The following is a 15,622-nucleotide window of genomic DNA, read 5'->3' as shown; positions in this document are numbered from 1 at the left end:
AAATACACTGCTTAAGTGGAGTTTTGTTAAAGATCAGAGATTTCATTTTAGGGCTTTATTTCATTTATTTCCAGAGCAGTTGGCTCTGAAGCTCATCGGGAGGAGCAGACATGCAGACACACATCACTGGGGGAGCCGCTAATTTTGCACACTAATACGCACAGTGTAATAAACCACACACATGCATTAAACCCTTACTCACAGGTTGGAAAGCCTTCCATTCATATTTAAGAAGGTTCTAAAAGACAGATTTGCCCAGGCAGGGAATGCACTGAGAGGAGTCGCCCGGTGCAGCCCGTCCGTGATCTGCAGAAGCGGCGCGGATGGGATTCTGCATCCCCGGGGACGCGCGTGTATCGATCGGCACACAAAGCAGTTGCCCGCACAGCGCTGCTCTCCCTGCCTCGGGTTAACAGGCTGCAAGCAGCAGGTTTGGAGGCTGGCTGGTTTAGCTAGGCCGGAGTGGCCGGGCTGAGCTGCGAGGGTTAACACAGAAACCTGCTCCCGTGAAGCGAGTCGGTCTCTGCAGAAGCACACGGGGCAGGAATGCGTCATCCCGTCACACTTTGCTCTTCTCCACCGAAATTCTACATCATGGATTTGGGGACAGTGTCAGTAATCAAGGAGGGGAGACCTTCTGATCTCTGAACTGCCTGAAAGGAGCTTGGAGCCAGGGGGGTCGGGCTCTGCTCCCCAGGAACAAGCGCCAGGAGCAGAGGAAACGGCCTCAAGTTGCGCCAGGGGAGGTTGAGGTTGGATGTGGGAACAATTTCTTCCCCAAAGGGCTGTGGGGCATTGGAACAGGCTGCCCAGGGCAGTGCTGGAGTCACCATCCCTGGAGGGCTGGACAGACGGACATGAGGTTCTCAGGACCTGGGGCAGTGCTGGGGTGGGTTATGGTTGGACTCCATGATCTTAAAGGTTATTTCCAACCAAAACGTTTCTATGATTCTAATCCAGAGAAAACATGTCCAGGAACCGGGGTTTTGCTGGGGAGATCTCCTGTAGGAGGTGGCGGTGAAGGACTCAGCTGCAGGGACCACCCCGAGAGCACCTTCGTCAAGTAGTTTGATTTCCCTCCAGAAAACTTGTGTAATTTTACAGTTGGTATTTTTTAAAAATGTAATACTTACAACAGTGACTTCAACAAGGAGGTTAAGCAAAGATTAGCAGTGATAAGAATCTAACCTGTCACTTCAAGAGGGCTGATAAGCTCTGGTTACTTGCTAACAGCTCCTAAGGAGGCAGCAGCCCAAGCTGGGCAGCACTGAGCAGAATGTGGTCCATCCTCTGACACCCACCCTGAGCTATTGATCCATGGATCAGACCCCTCTCAGCTTCTCTTCTCCAGCTCAACAGCCCCAGCTCTCTCAGTGTCTCCTCATCACAAAGATGCTCCAGAGCCCTCAGCATCTTTGTAGCTCTCGCTGGACTCTCTCCAGTAATTCCTTGTCCTTTTGAAACTGGGGAGCCCAGAAATGAAAGTCATAGAATCATAAAATCATAGAATAGTTGGGTTGGAAGGGGCCCTCAAAGGTCATCCAGTCCAACCCCTCGCAATGCGACATCAGTCAGGACTCAGAATTAGTTGATTAGTGCCTGTTACCGACAGCATTCCGACCTCCTGGGTACCAGGCGAACACCTGACACTGTTTTTTCCCCATTGCAAGCAGAGAGGACACAGGACAAGCTGCGTCCAGCTCCCCTGGGCGAGGTGTCCAAGGCTTAGCCTAACCAGGGCTGGGCTCAGCGCAGGCCAGTAATTCAGAGGGGCCCAATGGCAGAGCTCACCTCTCTTGCTCTGCTCCTCTCTTTGCGCATCCAGCTCATCCAACAACCTCTGGGTCTCCTCCTGGGCCACCAGCAGCCTCTGTGCGGCCTCATCCAGATCTCGTTTGCACCTTGCACGTGGTGCTTGCTCCCTCACCAGCTCCTCCCTGTAGGACTGAAGCACAAGACACGAGACAACCCTCCCAGTGAGGTGACCAGCCAGGTCCCCCCGACCCACCGGAACAAGGTGGCAACACCAACCAAAGGCGGGTGAGCTCAGGGAAGCCGCTGCAGAGGCAGAAGACAGACGTGCGGTGGATAACCCTCCCATGTGCCAAAAAGCCGGCGCTGAACAGCGTACCGAGGCCATTTCCCTACACAAGGCTCTGGTTCCCACTCCCTGAGACAATGCTGTTAATTAAGGCACATTTTCAAACATAATATCTGAGTGTTTCGCAGGCCGAGGGCCCCACATCCCGCGTTTGCTCCAAGGACAAGTCGATTCTGTGCATTCATGGCCCCACGACTGTTGGGAGAGATGAGCAAGCTCCTCATCCAACACCTGTACTTCTGATTATTAGACTGTATTGTAAGGAATTATAGAACCTATAGTTTAGGAGAATATTAAGGTAGCAACCTTTAAAGATCAACCAACCCTGTAATCATAGGATCTTTGTATAAGCAGACCTTGTAACCATAGAATCTTTGCACTTATTAATCATGCCCTATTCTTACAACTGACACAGATTTACAACATATTCTTTTAAAACAGGTAACCGAGAAACACGCAAATGGTAACTGAGAAGTAACTGAGAAACATGCGAATGTTGCTTAGCGTTGCTTAAAAGACAACTTGTGTTACAATAGGCGTGGAATATGTTGTCAAGAATCGTAATGAATATGTAGTTTTTCTGTCAATATAAGCCATGTATGACCAGCTGGTCGGTGGTGGAGCTATGGGGGGACACCCCAGGCACTGAATAAGAAATGCAACTTTTAAAACCTTAAAATGTGGTTTTAAGAGTCTGTTACTCCACCGATTTTACAGTATCAGTCCGGACTCTGCTCCCACTACCTGCGATTCTGCAGAAAGGTCATTTCAGCTGATATAAAAGGAGTCATTTCTCTCTCTGACAGATCACGAAGGGCAGGTGGGTGCTGACAGGCCAGCGCTGACCCAAAGCTGCTGGGATGCTCACCCCGCTCCCCACGTAGCACCAGGCTGATGTGGTTGCACAAGTTCAGAGCTCACTCGCAGCCCGTCAGCTCAAAACAATAAAAAGCCTGACAGTGTGCTCAGGAACAGCCCCGTGGGTTGAGATCTCAGCTGCGCGCCATCGTCCGCGTGAAATGTAAAACGCGTTACCTTGCTCATTGTCGCTGCGGGAAGCTGCGGGGATCCGGGCTGGAGTTCATCTTCTAATGCCTGATGAACGGGATCAAACTCATCCTGGCACAGAAAGAGATTTTACTAAATCAACACCAGCAGAAAGCAGAGCTACAAAGATGCTGAGGGCTCTGGAGCATCTTTGTGATGAGGAGACACTGAGAGAGCTGGGGCTGTTGAGCTGGAGAAGAGAAGCTGAGAGGGATCTGATCAATAGATCAATAGCTCAGGAAGGGTGTCAGAGGATGGACCAGACTCTGTTCATGGTGCCCAGCGCCAGGGTGAGGGGCAACGGGCACAGACTGAAGCACAGGAGGCTCCATCTGGACATGAGCAGAAACTTGTTTGCTGGGAGGTGCCAGAGCCTGGCCCAGGCTGCCCAGAGCGGGTGTGGAGTCTCCTTCTCTGAGACATTCAAACCCCCTGGGATCCTGTGTGATCTGCTCTGTGACCCTGCGCTGGCAGGGCTGGGCTGGGGATCTGCAGAGCTCCCAGCCATCCCGTCATCCTGTCACCTATCCCTCGACACCAGCATGTAGGATTTTCAGTTTCAACACGTCTTTATTAGAAGGGGGTTTGTAATCACACTTTGTATTTGAAGAGAACGTTTCAACCGGAGTTACCCCGAACCCCTGTGACAATCCCTCCGTTGTCTCAGCTCACACTGGACACTCTGTGAGGTCACTATATTAAACACCCGTATCCTCAGTGTCCTCAATGTCTTTCTTTTATAACCCCTGGGCTCAGCTTTCCCCAGAAATCCATATTGGTGCTGAACACCCTTGACTCACTTTATCAGAGTAACGCTTGGTTAATTCCCTGTCTTTTGAGCTGAGTTACCAGATTCCTGCTCCCCGCACACATCAAATATTCACTAACACTCAGGGAGTTGGTTGCCATTAATATTTTGCACCCTGAGTGTGCAGGTACGTGCCCTGTCCTGTACCAGAACGCATTTCCCCACCTACCTATTGGAGACGACCTCACAAAGACGCACGTTTGTACTCCAGCTTTAGCGAGGACACATCCAAAAACATCACTTCTGCTTGAGCAGCCCAGCTAAAAGCCGCATTCATTTCTGTAACAGAAAGGAATGTATCTGGACCTCCAGTCTAAGAGTAAAACAAGCACGTAACAGGTCATTTGAGAATAAGAAAGGCTCCACGTTCCAGTAAGCAGAGTAACAAGAGCAATTAGCCCATTAACCTGTAACACCGCTGCGACTCTAATGATTCCGGAAAACAAGGGTGATGCTACCCAAACAATGGAGAGCTCAATCAACGGTTTCTAGTTCACGAGCAGGGACAGCAATGACATCATTGGGGAGAAAAGAAAGCCCGCTGTAAACAAGCTGTTTTCCTGGAAAATAGATCTCCAGCCTATCCTGCACCTGGTTTTAAAAACACAGAAAAAAGTGCCCAGTATAAGAACTGCAGAGAAATTGTGCTTGATTAGCAACAAGGAGCAGAGAGTTTATAAAGCGTTTCAATCATGCAAGAATACATTTTGCTTTAATAAGTGTAAAAAGCTGCATGAAAACTGGGTAAAAACCAGGTATTTACAGCCCTGTCTCCCAGGGGACTCTGGTGCCACATACCAGGAGGAACTCGAGTAAACTTCACATTGTTCTTCACACAGGGCCTGAATTATCTGCATGTCCAAGGCTTTGTCTTTCACCCAGTAGTCAAGACCAGTTGTTACAGCAACACGTTCATTACAGGATCATTAGAAAGAACGGTCCTGAGATGGGACCGCCAGGAGAAGCCGCCAGTGCAAACACTGTGTGTTACAGAAGAAAACGGGACGTACAACTGCTGGAGATCGTTCTCATGAGGTTTGCAGCTGGGGGAAGTTCAGCAGGAAGAAATGAAAGGGAAAGAAATACAAAGGAAAAGGAGCAGAAGGAGAAGGCAGGAGCCCTGACCCCTATTCACAGTCGTGCTCCTTGTGCGCTCGCTCTCCTGGCTCTGGTAACTCGCTCTCCTCACTGCTGGGCAGCTCATCTCCAACACGGGGTGGATGCTCATTCCCTCGGTGGGGGGAAACGCAAGTTGAAATCACCCAAAGGGATCTACAAGAGTAACCTGCACTTACATAGAGTCACAGGATGGTTTGGGTTGGAGGGACCTTCCCAGCTGCCCAGTGCCCCCCCTGCCATGACAGGGACATCTTCACCAGCTCAGGGTGCTCAGAGCCCCGTCCAGCCTGGCCTGGGATGTCTCCAGGGATGGTTCATCCACCACCTCTCCGGCCAACCTGGGCCAGGCTCTCACCACCCTCAGCGGTAACAACTTCTTCCCCATGTCCAGCCTGAATCTCCCTCCTTTAGTTTAAAACCATCACCCCTTGTCCTATCTCAACAGGCCTTGCTCAAAAGTCTGTCCCCTCTTTCTTCTCAGCCCATTTTAAGTCTGGAAAGGCCACACTAAGGTCTCCCCGGAGCTTCTCTTCTCCATCCGAACATCCCAACTCTCTCACCTGTCCCCAGCAGAGCTGTTCCAGCCTCGGGTCATTCCTGTGGCTCCTCTGGCCCCTCTCCAGCAGCTCCATGTGTGTCTGTGCTGAGGACCCAGAGCTGGACTCTGTCCTAGGTTGGGTGCTCTGCCCAAGAGTGGGCGATGACACATCAGGGCAGTTTCTCTGCCTCACTGCCAACAGGTTCTTTGACTCCAAAGTGGATATTTACATCTGAAGGTGTTATTGTACCAGGGATGAATTCTGAAGGACACTCACCCCTACAATAGGTGGGCAGACTGGGACTCTCCAGGCAGAAAGGGATGCTCCCGAGGCTGGGAAATCCCAAGAGGTGCAAAAAAGGAAGAGAAAGACAATTGTTCACTGCCTCTTGATACAAGAGCTGCAGAGCGCCAAAGGACACCAGGAGATGGTAGGCTGGAGGAAAGGAACTGAACTGTCAAAGTCCTCACTACATGTTGAGGATATTAAGAAAACTGCACAGGTTTAACAAGCAAACAAACTCATGGACAATAAAAATGAATCAAGGACCACCAGACATGGACAGCACATCAGCTCAGAGCCCGCGTGCTGCTGGAGGCAGGGGGAGCATTTCTCGTGAATTATCACGATATATTTGCCCTCCTACGACACCGTCTTCTGAGGGTTTGCGTTTGGCTTCTGGTCAGATGGTGCAAAATGGCCCAAACTGTGGGTTGTACTGGATGATCCCCAGAGGTCCCTTCCACAGAACCCCAGAGTGTCAGGGGTTGAAGGGCCCTGGAAAGCTCATCCAGTGCAATCCCCCCATGGAGCAGGAACACCCAGATGAGGTTACACAGGAAGGTGTCCAGGCGGGTTGGAATGTCGGCACAGAAGGAGACTCCACAACGCCCTGGGCAGCCTGGGCCAGGCTCTGACACCCTCACCCTCAACAAGTTGCTTCTCATATTTAAATGGAACCTCCTGTGTTCCAGTTTGCACCCATTACCCCTTGTCCTGTCACTGGTTGTCACCAGCAGAGCCTGGCTCCATCCTCCTGACACTGCCCCTTTCCATATTGATCCCCAGGAATGAGTCCCCCCTCAGTGTCCTCTTGTCCAGCTCCAGAGCCCCAGCTCCCTCAGCCTTTCCTCACACGGGAGATGCTCCACTCCCTGCAGCATCTTGGTGGCTGCGCTGGACTCTCTCCAGCAGTTCCCTGTCCTGCTGGAACTGAGGGGCCACAGCTGGACACAAGATTCCAGGTGTGGTCTCCCCAGGGCAGAGCGGAGGGGCAGGAGAACCTCTCTGACCTACTGACCACCCCCTTCTAACCCACCCCAGGTACCATTGGCTTCCTGGCCACAAGGGCCCAGTGCTGGCTCACGGTCATCCCGCCCCGGCCAGCTCCGATGTGCAGCCTGGAACCTTCCGCCCTCAGCTCACCGCGGGGTCCCCGGGCAGCAGCGATCGCTCTCCCTTGAGGTGCAGAAACAGCCTCTGAAGTGGCAGGAGATTGGGAAAAAGATGAAAAAATCCTTAACGCTCTGTATCACTAACACCACAGGGCTAAACAGGCTCCAGACCCGGCCCCGTGTGGCAGTTGTTATGCTCCTGTATATCCGACAGCCGTTGCTGTCAGAAGTTATGGATAGTGGCGAGCATGGAAATGTGGGAGGAATGGCCACAAGAACCAGGAGCTCCTGGGCTCCGGTTCCATGAAATCACCAAACCAAGGAAATGGGTGGCCTTGGTGAGAGAGAGATGTTCCCAACCGAGGTCATTGCTCACAAACTGTCCCTCCAACACGCAGCAGCTGCTGCTCCTCCAGTCATCAATGTTCTCAGCCTCAAAGAGCAAAAATTCAAGATGGTCACCCCGGAGGTGTGTAAAAGGCGTTTAGATGATGTTCTTAGGGACATGGTTTAGTGCTTGAGTTAGGTTGTTATGGCTCAATGGTCCTGAGGGTCTCTTCCAACTGAAATGATTCTATGACTCTATGACCCTGAACCTGCCAATCGCCAGGTCATGCTGGTTTGCTTAACGTCCAGCCGCCGGCTCAGCCGCTACGAGCCAAGGGAAGAGTTCCAACTGCACCTTCAGTACAGCGAAGGTTTCTTCTTAAATCAAGGATTTTCAGGAGAACTCAGTCATCTCACATTAAATACGGGATCATCGGGAAATCTCGATGAGTAGAAAGTCATTATTACCCAATGAAGACCCTCAGACCAACTACACCACAAACCCTTCGATGCCCACTCTGTTAACATTAACCCCGTTCGCCACCCCTACGCAAGACGCGGGAGCAAATCAACTGTAACTACACAAGTGCGAGAGCTAATAAAGAAACCAACTTCAGCGTTAAGGCTCCACAATGTTCTCACAGATAGGAGAAACACTTTTACTTCAATAAACATCTCAAAGACGCCCTTTTCCCGGCGCGCCGGCCGGAGCAGCGGCAGCTGCGGTACCTGTGCCGCACACAGCCCGTCTGCGCGGCCGCGCGGGTCCGGCTGCTCGGCCGCCGCCTCCAGCTTCTCCAGCAGCGCCGTCCTCTCCACCAGCAAATACGCGATCTGTTCGCTGGCGCTGCTGCGAGCGATTTCGGACAAGCCTTCCTGCTCCAGCATCTCCTCGACCTCCTCCAGCTGCGCTTCTGCAAGACAAGGATCGCTGTGAGCGGAGGAGCAGACAAAACACGACTATTTGCAGATCTCAACTGCTCTAAACGCTCCCCCCATTTCTCCAGGAGCCGGGCAGCTCCTCAGGTCTCCTCTCCCGCTTCCCATCGGTGCCTCCGACCCCGTTCTTACCGATTATCTCAGCCCTGTTCCCACTGTCCTGATATTTCCAACCTCTCATGACATTTCTGCTCACACCACCCACCTGCCAAGCAAGCGATGGGTCTGCTGCACCCAGACTGAGTTTTCCTGCCTTGCTTTAAGTGGAGGAGGCATTACAAACATTTTCCTCTCCCCTCTCACCCACCTGGTTATCCCCAGCCCCTTTTACCCCTTAATACAGCGTGGTGGAAATTAAACAACAGGAATTGAGAGCAACCAAACAGGCAGTCACATAAACATTTGCTTTGGAAAGCCTTATAGCACTAAAGGAGCAAAACAATCCTTTTAGAATTAAACTGTCAACTCTCCACCCTTATATCCCAAAATTATAACCAGATTCTGTACTAGGAGAAACTTCAAGGTTCAATGGGCTGCAAGGCAGAGAGATGAGAACGACGTTTGGTTTATAGCTGAGCAGCGACGTGTTTGTGCAACAAACAGTTGTTAAAAAGAGCCTCTCGTTTGCATGGCTGGAAATTAATAAACTTCCTCACCCCTCACCCTTTCTGCCTGGAGAGTCCCAGTCTGCCCACCTATTGTAGGGGTGAGTGTCCTTCAGAATTCATCCCTGGTACAATAACACCTTCAGATGTAAATATCCACTTTGGAGTCAAAGAACCTGTTGGCAGTGAGGCAGAGAAACTGCCCTGATGTGTCATCGCCCACTCTTGGGCAGAGCACCCAACCTAGGACAGAGTCCAGCTCTGGGTCCTCAGCACAGACACACATGGAGCTGCTGGAGAGGGGCCAGAGGAGCCCCAGGAATGACCCGAGGCTGGAACAGCTCTGCTGGGGACAGGTGAGAGAGTTGGGATGTTCGGATGGAGAAGAGAATGAGGAAATTTTGGTCAGGACAGCAACGCCTGCGCTGGAAACTAAGGAAGGGCTTTCAAAGCTCCCTATATAACTCATATTAAAAAGAAAACCAACAAATCCTGCTCCAAATTTCCAGCCCGAACTGAGATGACAGAGGCTGCCAAGTGCTGCAGGATGAGGATCGGGGGGAGTTGTGGGGTCTGTGTGGAGCAAGGAGGGACATTCACCCCCCTCACTGCTTGGGGTGCTAGAGTGGGACATGTGAGGGTCAGCAGGGCAAATACTGCCCTTACTCTCACTCAGGACACACACGGAGCTCCAGACGGGTCTGCTCAGCGTTTCCACGCAGTGGCTTTCGCAGGGGACCCAGCGCAACCGCGTCCCAGGGCTCCGATCGATCGCATGTTTCCACTCTGCGTTTCGCAGCCAGCTGCGCATGGAAAACACCCCGCGGTTTCCCCTTCGCCTTCCCCGCGGGCACAAATTACCGCGTGTTCGATGCAGAGGTCAAGCGCGGCTGATTCGCAGCTTTCCTGCGTGAAGATGAAGCGAAATATAGTGTTCTGTGGTTTAAAAATAGCCGCCCCTTGCTCGCTGTGCATTATGAAGAGCCCACGGCTCACGCTCAACCAAAAACCCCCCTTGCCATCAACTTGCCTTGCAGATTCCCCCCAGTTTTGCCCAATCGCATTTAAAATAAGCTGAAAACTAGTCTGCTTTATGGCCAGAAACGGAACAACCGGTCCCTTTTGGACCAACACTCTTATCTCACACGGTGGCTCCAACACCAACAGTTTCTCCTGCAAATAATTACCCTACTCCCTACTCCCAACCACGACACGATAATAAACGACGATTATATTATAAACGACAGGACACAGAAATTTTCCACAGGTTGATGAGGAAGAAAGATTTGGGAGAATGAGGGGAATGTGACCACACCTGGAATCTTGTGTCCAGTTGTGGCCCCTCAGTTCCAGCAGGACAGGGAACTGCTGCAGAGAGTCCAGCGCAGCCACCAAGATGCTGGAGGGAGTGGAGCATCTCCCGTGTGAGGAAAGGCTGAGGGAGCTGGGGCTCTGGAGCTGGACAAGAGGACACTGAGGGGGGACTCATTCCTGGGGATCAATATGGAAAGGGGCAGTGTCAGGAGGATGGAGCCAGGCTCTGCTGGTGACAACCAGGGACAGGACAAGGGGCAATGGGTGCAAACTGGAACACAGGAGGTTCCACTTAAATGGGAGAAGCAACTTGTTGGGGGTGAGGGTGTCAGAGCCTGGCCCAGGCTGCCCAGGGGGGTTGTGGAGTCTCCTTCTGTGCAGACATTCCAACCCGCCTGGACACCTTCCTGTGTAACCTCATCTGGGTGTTCCTGCTCCATGGGGGGATTGCACTGGATGGGCTTTCCAGGGCCCTTCAACCCCACACACTCTGGGGTTCTGTCCCAGAGCACAGATCACCTGCCTGTAAAAGTTCACTAATTTCTTAACGAGTATCTCAAATGTCTTCCCCACCACGTCCAACACGTCCTATTTGAGGAGAGCAAACACCTCGTGCGTTCGACGTTGTTCCACTGCCCCAATGTGCTCCCACAACCACCCATCTCTTGCACCACCTCTGCTTCTTTGGAAGTGAGTTTTATATTTGCAAAGGTGTTTTCTTACAGGAATAAATAGAAATAAACATTTCACTGGTATCCTCACCCACCAAGAAGCTGCAACCACTCGGCCATGCAGGGCACGTTTAAGCAAAGATCAGCCTACAACTATTTATTCTTTTTGTGTCAGTTTTTAAGCACAGCGAGGCCAGCCCACAGCAGTGCTGTGCTTCACCTCTGTCACATCTGTGGTTCAGAAAGGCTTTTGGCAACGCGACCATCGCGTTATCGACCTGCCCTCCAACACACGGCGGCGCGCTGGACGAGAACCGCCGGGAACGGACCGTGAACCGCCCCGAGGGACGGAAAAATGGCACTGGGGGCAGAGGAACCAAATGAGGTGAAGCTCAGATCAGTCACCCAACGTGAACCCAGCGGCGGCCGCTGCCTGTGAGCCCGTTGTGGGCGAGGAGGGAAAGTGTCAGGAGAAAATGTGCTTTTTATCATCAGAAGCAGCTTTTAGCAGATGGAAATGCTCCAAGAGTCCTCACAACAAGCAGAGCTCTGGGTTTGTTTGGCTGCTTTTGGAAGAGGGAATGAGCTCAGCCCTGAGAGCACAGCCAGGGGATCTCCTGCCTCACCCAAGGGATCTCCTGTGCGACCCAAGCCTTTCCCTTCCCAATTTCTCAGCTGCCCAAATCTGGGACTCCAAACCATCACCACAAGAAGACCAGGACAGATCCTGCGCCCTCCACAGCTCAGGGCTCTCCCCTGTGCCTTGAACTCGGCTGCCCTTTCCCATCCGAACTCGACATTTGCTGCTGACACCAAGCTGGGAGCAGTGGTGACACTGTGCTGCCATCAGAGACTGGACAGGCTGGAGAGGGAAACATTTAATGAAATAGAACAAGGGCAAGTGTAGAGTCTTGCATCGAGGCCAAAAAAACCAAAATTGGTTCCCCTAAGGTCGCCATGTTGAGCCCTGAGGTGATTTTGGCGCCATTTTGAGCCCTGAGGTGATTTTGGCGCCATGTTGAGCCCTGAGGTGATTCTGTTGCCGCCATTTTGAAACAGCTTGGGGGTCACTCCCTTGTTCTCCTGCCCCTCTGCTCTGCCCTGGGGAGACCACACCTGGAATCTTGTGTCCAGCTGTGGCCCCTCAGTTCCAGCAGGACAGGGAACTGCTGCAGAGAGTCCAGCGCAGCCACCAAGATGCTGCAGGGAGTGGAGCATCTCCCGTGTGAGGAAAGGCTGAGGGAGCTGGGGCTCTGGAGCTGGACAAGAGGACACTGAGGGGGGACTCATTCCTGGGGATCAATATGGAAAGGGGCAGTGTCAGGAGGATGGAGCCAGGCTCTGCTGGTGACAACCAGGGACAGGACAAGGGGCAACGGGTGCAAACAGGAACACAGGAGGTTCCACTTAAAGATGAGAAGAAACTTGTTGGGGTGAGGGTGGCAGAGCCTGGCCCAGGCTGCCCAGGGGGGTTGGCTGCCATCCCTCGCTGCTGAGGGCAGCCCAGCACAAGGCTGAGCTCCATCCGCTGCCCACATCACTGAATTACCGACACGTATCACAGGACCGCAGCTCATGCCATCAGCAAGGCAAGAACAAGGCTTAAAAACCAACGGCCGGCAGTGAAATCCCCAAAGAAACTCCTCCAGGAGCTGCACAGAAACACCGCAGAACCACAGAACCCGCCAGGGTAATGGACACGGGTCTCTGATTGCATTCCGGTGTTAGTCATTGCTCAATGGCCACAAGGACCCTTCAAAAAATGGAGGAAAATCCAAAGGAGCAGAGCAATGAGGAAATAAATGCAAACGCAGCGTTCGGGACACTTTTGTCATTCTCCTGCCACCTCGTGGGGAAGAGGAGAGAAGAACCAGGAATACAATTTGCCGCCACATTCACGTTCCTGGCGACTCGTGGGCCGTTTAAACCCCCACGTACGAGCATTTTCAACACTAAACGATGGCTCCGTGTGCCCAGAGGAATGAGATTTTCAGGCAGCGCGTAAACACAAGCAGCTCTGAAAAGTGTCTCCGGCAGATTTGCTCCCTGGCAAAAACTGAACTCAAAACTGCAATTCATTTCCCAACACTGCCCCAAATAAAGTGTGTTTGATGAAGAAAGTGTCCGAGCTGTGCTGCCACCCCCAGTTCTGCCTTAGGCCCTGGATAATAACACAAAAGGTATTAATGATAGGAGTTAATAACAATGTGCTACTTGCAGTACTCAAAGCCCAAGAGATACTGAAGAAAATCAACAACAAAACTCAGCAAAATATATTTGCCCTTTCTAGAAGCGATTCCAGGGTTTGAGAAGAAAGGAAATAACTGGAAGTGAAATATAAGTGAAGTATTTCTTTTAAACAGAATGGCTGTAGCACAATAAGCGCACAGGATAGGTTTTGAATCACCGTCGCAAAGCTGCCACCGTCCTTAAAGCTGTGTTAAAAAACGTGGGCTTTGTCTGAACCAAAAGCGACGGCAAATTCACCGAGCTCAGTGGGAACGCAGCTCAACAGTCACCCGAGGAGTCACTGCCAGACTGTTTAGAGCTGGAAAACAAACAGCACCATCAATTCTGTTCTTCAAACACCCTCTGGAAGACACTTAGTGCAACAACCGAGTGAGAAACTGCCCGATTTGGTGAATAAAGGCAGTAAAATCAGACAAGAACCTCTACATCAATTACAAATCAGCTCTGGGATTTCATTAACACTCCTGCTGGTCTCCCAAACAACGCAGCACGCACGCCGCTCGGCAGAACTCGCTGCTGGTCTCAGAGCGGCTTTAGGCAGCGGTGCAGGGAGCACCACGCGCCTGCCCGTGACCGCGTGTCCCCGGCCGCGTTTGGGGACAGGATTTACCCTGCTGCAGCCGCAGCCGCGCCAGCTCCAGCCTCAGCTGCTCGTTTTCCTTTTCATATTCAGTGGTGAGAGCGTCGTGTTCCTCCGTCAGGTGACGGACGTGGCCCACGTAGCTTTCCACCTGGAAACAAAGAGAATATTGCTATAAGCAAGTGTGTTTACTGATGCCAGGCCCGCGAGTTGTTGGTGTGAATAGCTCTAAGTCCTCTGATATTTACGGGATACACGTCCAACATTTGTAGGACACCACTTCTTCATCTCTTTGTAACACCTGGGGATGTTAAACACTTGACTGAAGGGTCTGGAAAGTGGGACAGGATGGGGGGGACTCTCAGCACCTGCTCTGTGGGAGGTGCTGGGTTCACCAGGTGCTTTTGGGTGCCCCAGTGCGAAGAACCGGGCTGTACCCAGGAGTTCATAGGATCATTTTGGTTGGAAGAGACTCCCAAGAATTAACCACAACCCACCCCTGGTGCTGCCCCATGTCCTGAGAACCTCATGTCCGTCTGTCCAACCCTCCAGGGATGGTGACTCCAGCACTGCCCTGGGCAGCCTGTTCCAATGCCCCACAGCCCTTTGGGGAAGAAATTGTTCCCACATCCAACCTCAACCTCCCCTGGCGCAACTTGAGGCCGTTTCCTCTGCTCCTGGCGCTTGTTCCTGGGGAGCAGAGCCCGACCCGCCTGGCTCCAAGCTCCTTTCAGGCAGTTCAGAGATCAGAAGGTCTCCCCTCAGCTCCTGCTCTCCAGCTGAACCCCCAGGAGTTCTGGGGAGTCAAAGCAGCTTTTCCCGGTGAGCACCCGCGAACCTACAGCTGCACCAAGCGTGGGGAACGGGCAGGCTGGGTTCGGAACCGCAGGGCTGTCCCCGCCCGCTCTCCCGCCCTCACGTCTCTCATCTCCTCCGCCCGCCGCCGCTCCAGCTCCCCCAGCCGGGTCTCCGCGCGGCGCAGCAGCCGCCAGGCCAGGCCCAGCTGCTCCTCGGCCGGGGCGGCGGGGTCGGCGCCCTCGGCCCGCAGCCAGCGCCGGACGGTCTCTGGTGGTACCGGGGGCTCCGCCTGCGGGGGGAACCGAGAGGAGCCGTGAGCGACCGGGACCCGCCGAACCGAACCGAACCGCCCCCCCCGCCAGGCCCGGGCACCCACCACGGCGGCGGCGGCCGCCTCCATAAGGCGCGCGGCTGGCCCCGCCCCCGGCGCCATGGCAACGGGGGCCCGAGCCCCCGGTCCCTCGGCACACAGGCCACGCCCATAAGCCATGCCCCTTAGTGCCTAAGCCACGCCCCCTCCCGGCAAAGGCGCTATGGCCGCATAGATTGTCCCCCCTGCCGCAGGTGACCGGGAAGGAGAAATGTCCCGGTCCGGGCAATAAAACCGGTGGCATTTTGGGCTTAGTCCTCACCCGAATGTCCTTTCGGTCAGCGCTTCAGCAAAACATCTACTGACATGCTCCCGCCCACACCAAAAACCAAGCAAAAGTGAAGGTTTTTCTGGTTTTCCTCCACAGCCCGAGCGAAGCTGCTGCAGATGAAGCGGTTCCCAAGGGAGACAAGAAAGTACCCGAAGTCAAGATGGAGAAACTGCAGGGTCAAGTGGGTTTGTCCTGCAGAGCTGTCAGCACTGTGCGAGAGGCTGGGAGCCTGGCCCGGGTACCCAGAGAGGGGGTGGATGAACCATCCCTGGAGACATCCCAGGCCAGGCTGGACGGGCTCTGAGCACCCTGAGCTGGTGAAGATGTCCCTCCCATGGCCGGGGGGGCACTGGGGAGCTGGGAAGGGCCCTGCAACACAAACTGGTCTGTGAGTCTGTAGCAGAGAAAGAAATAGCCCCAGCCCCGGAGCAGAGCAACGCTGCAGCGCCCAGCGGGGACCTTCACTGAGCAGAGTGTCTCCAAACACAA

At 53.2% G+C, this 15,622-nt stretch overlaps 1 protein-coding gene across 1 annotated transcript in view; it reads right to left on the bottom strand.

Moving 5' to 3' along the window:
* CCDC30 (coiled-coil domain containing 30) overlaps positions 1-13,960 on the bottom strand; it is a gene marked incomplete at both ends in the record, with an annotated part of 39,216 nt that extends 25,256 nt beyond the window's left edge. Inside the window, 5 exons of the mRNA XM_080358792.1 lie at positions 1,792-1,945; positions 3,137-3,220; positions 8,065-8,249; positions 13,725-13,845; positions 13,943-13,960. Coding sequence (XP_080214918.1) covers positions 1,792-1,945; positions 3,137-3,220; positions 8,065-8,249; positions 13,725-13,845; positions 13,943-13,960 — 562 coding nt within the window. The remainder of the gene's footprint in view (positions 1-1,791; positions 1,946-3,136; positions 3,221-8,064; positions 8,250-13,724; positions 13,846-13,942) is intronic.
* Positions 13,961-15,622: the final 1,662 nt, after the last annotated feature.

This window comes from Nesoenas mayeri (assembly GCF_963082525.1).
Source record: "Nesoenas mayeri genome assembly, chromosome: 24".
Taxonomy (NCBI): domain Eukaryota; kingdom Metazoa; phylum Chordata; class Aves; order Columbiformes; family Columbidae; genus Nesoenas; species Nesoenas mayeri.
Note: the sequence above shows the minus strand (reverse complement) of the source record. Positions and strands in the feature narration are given on the sequence as shown.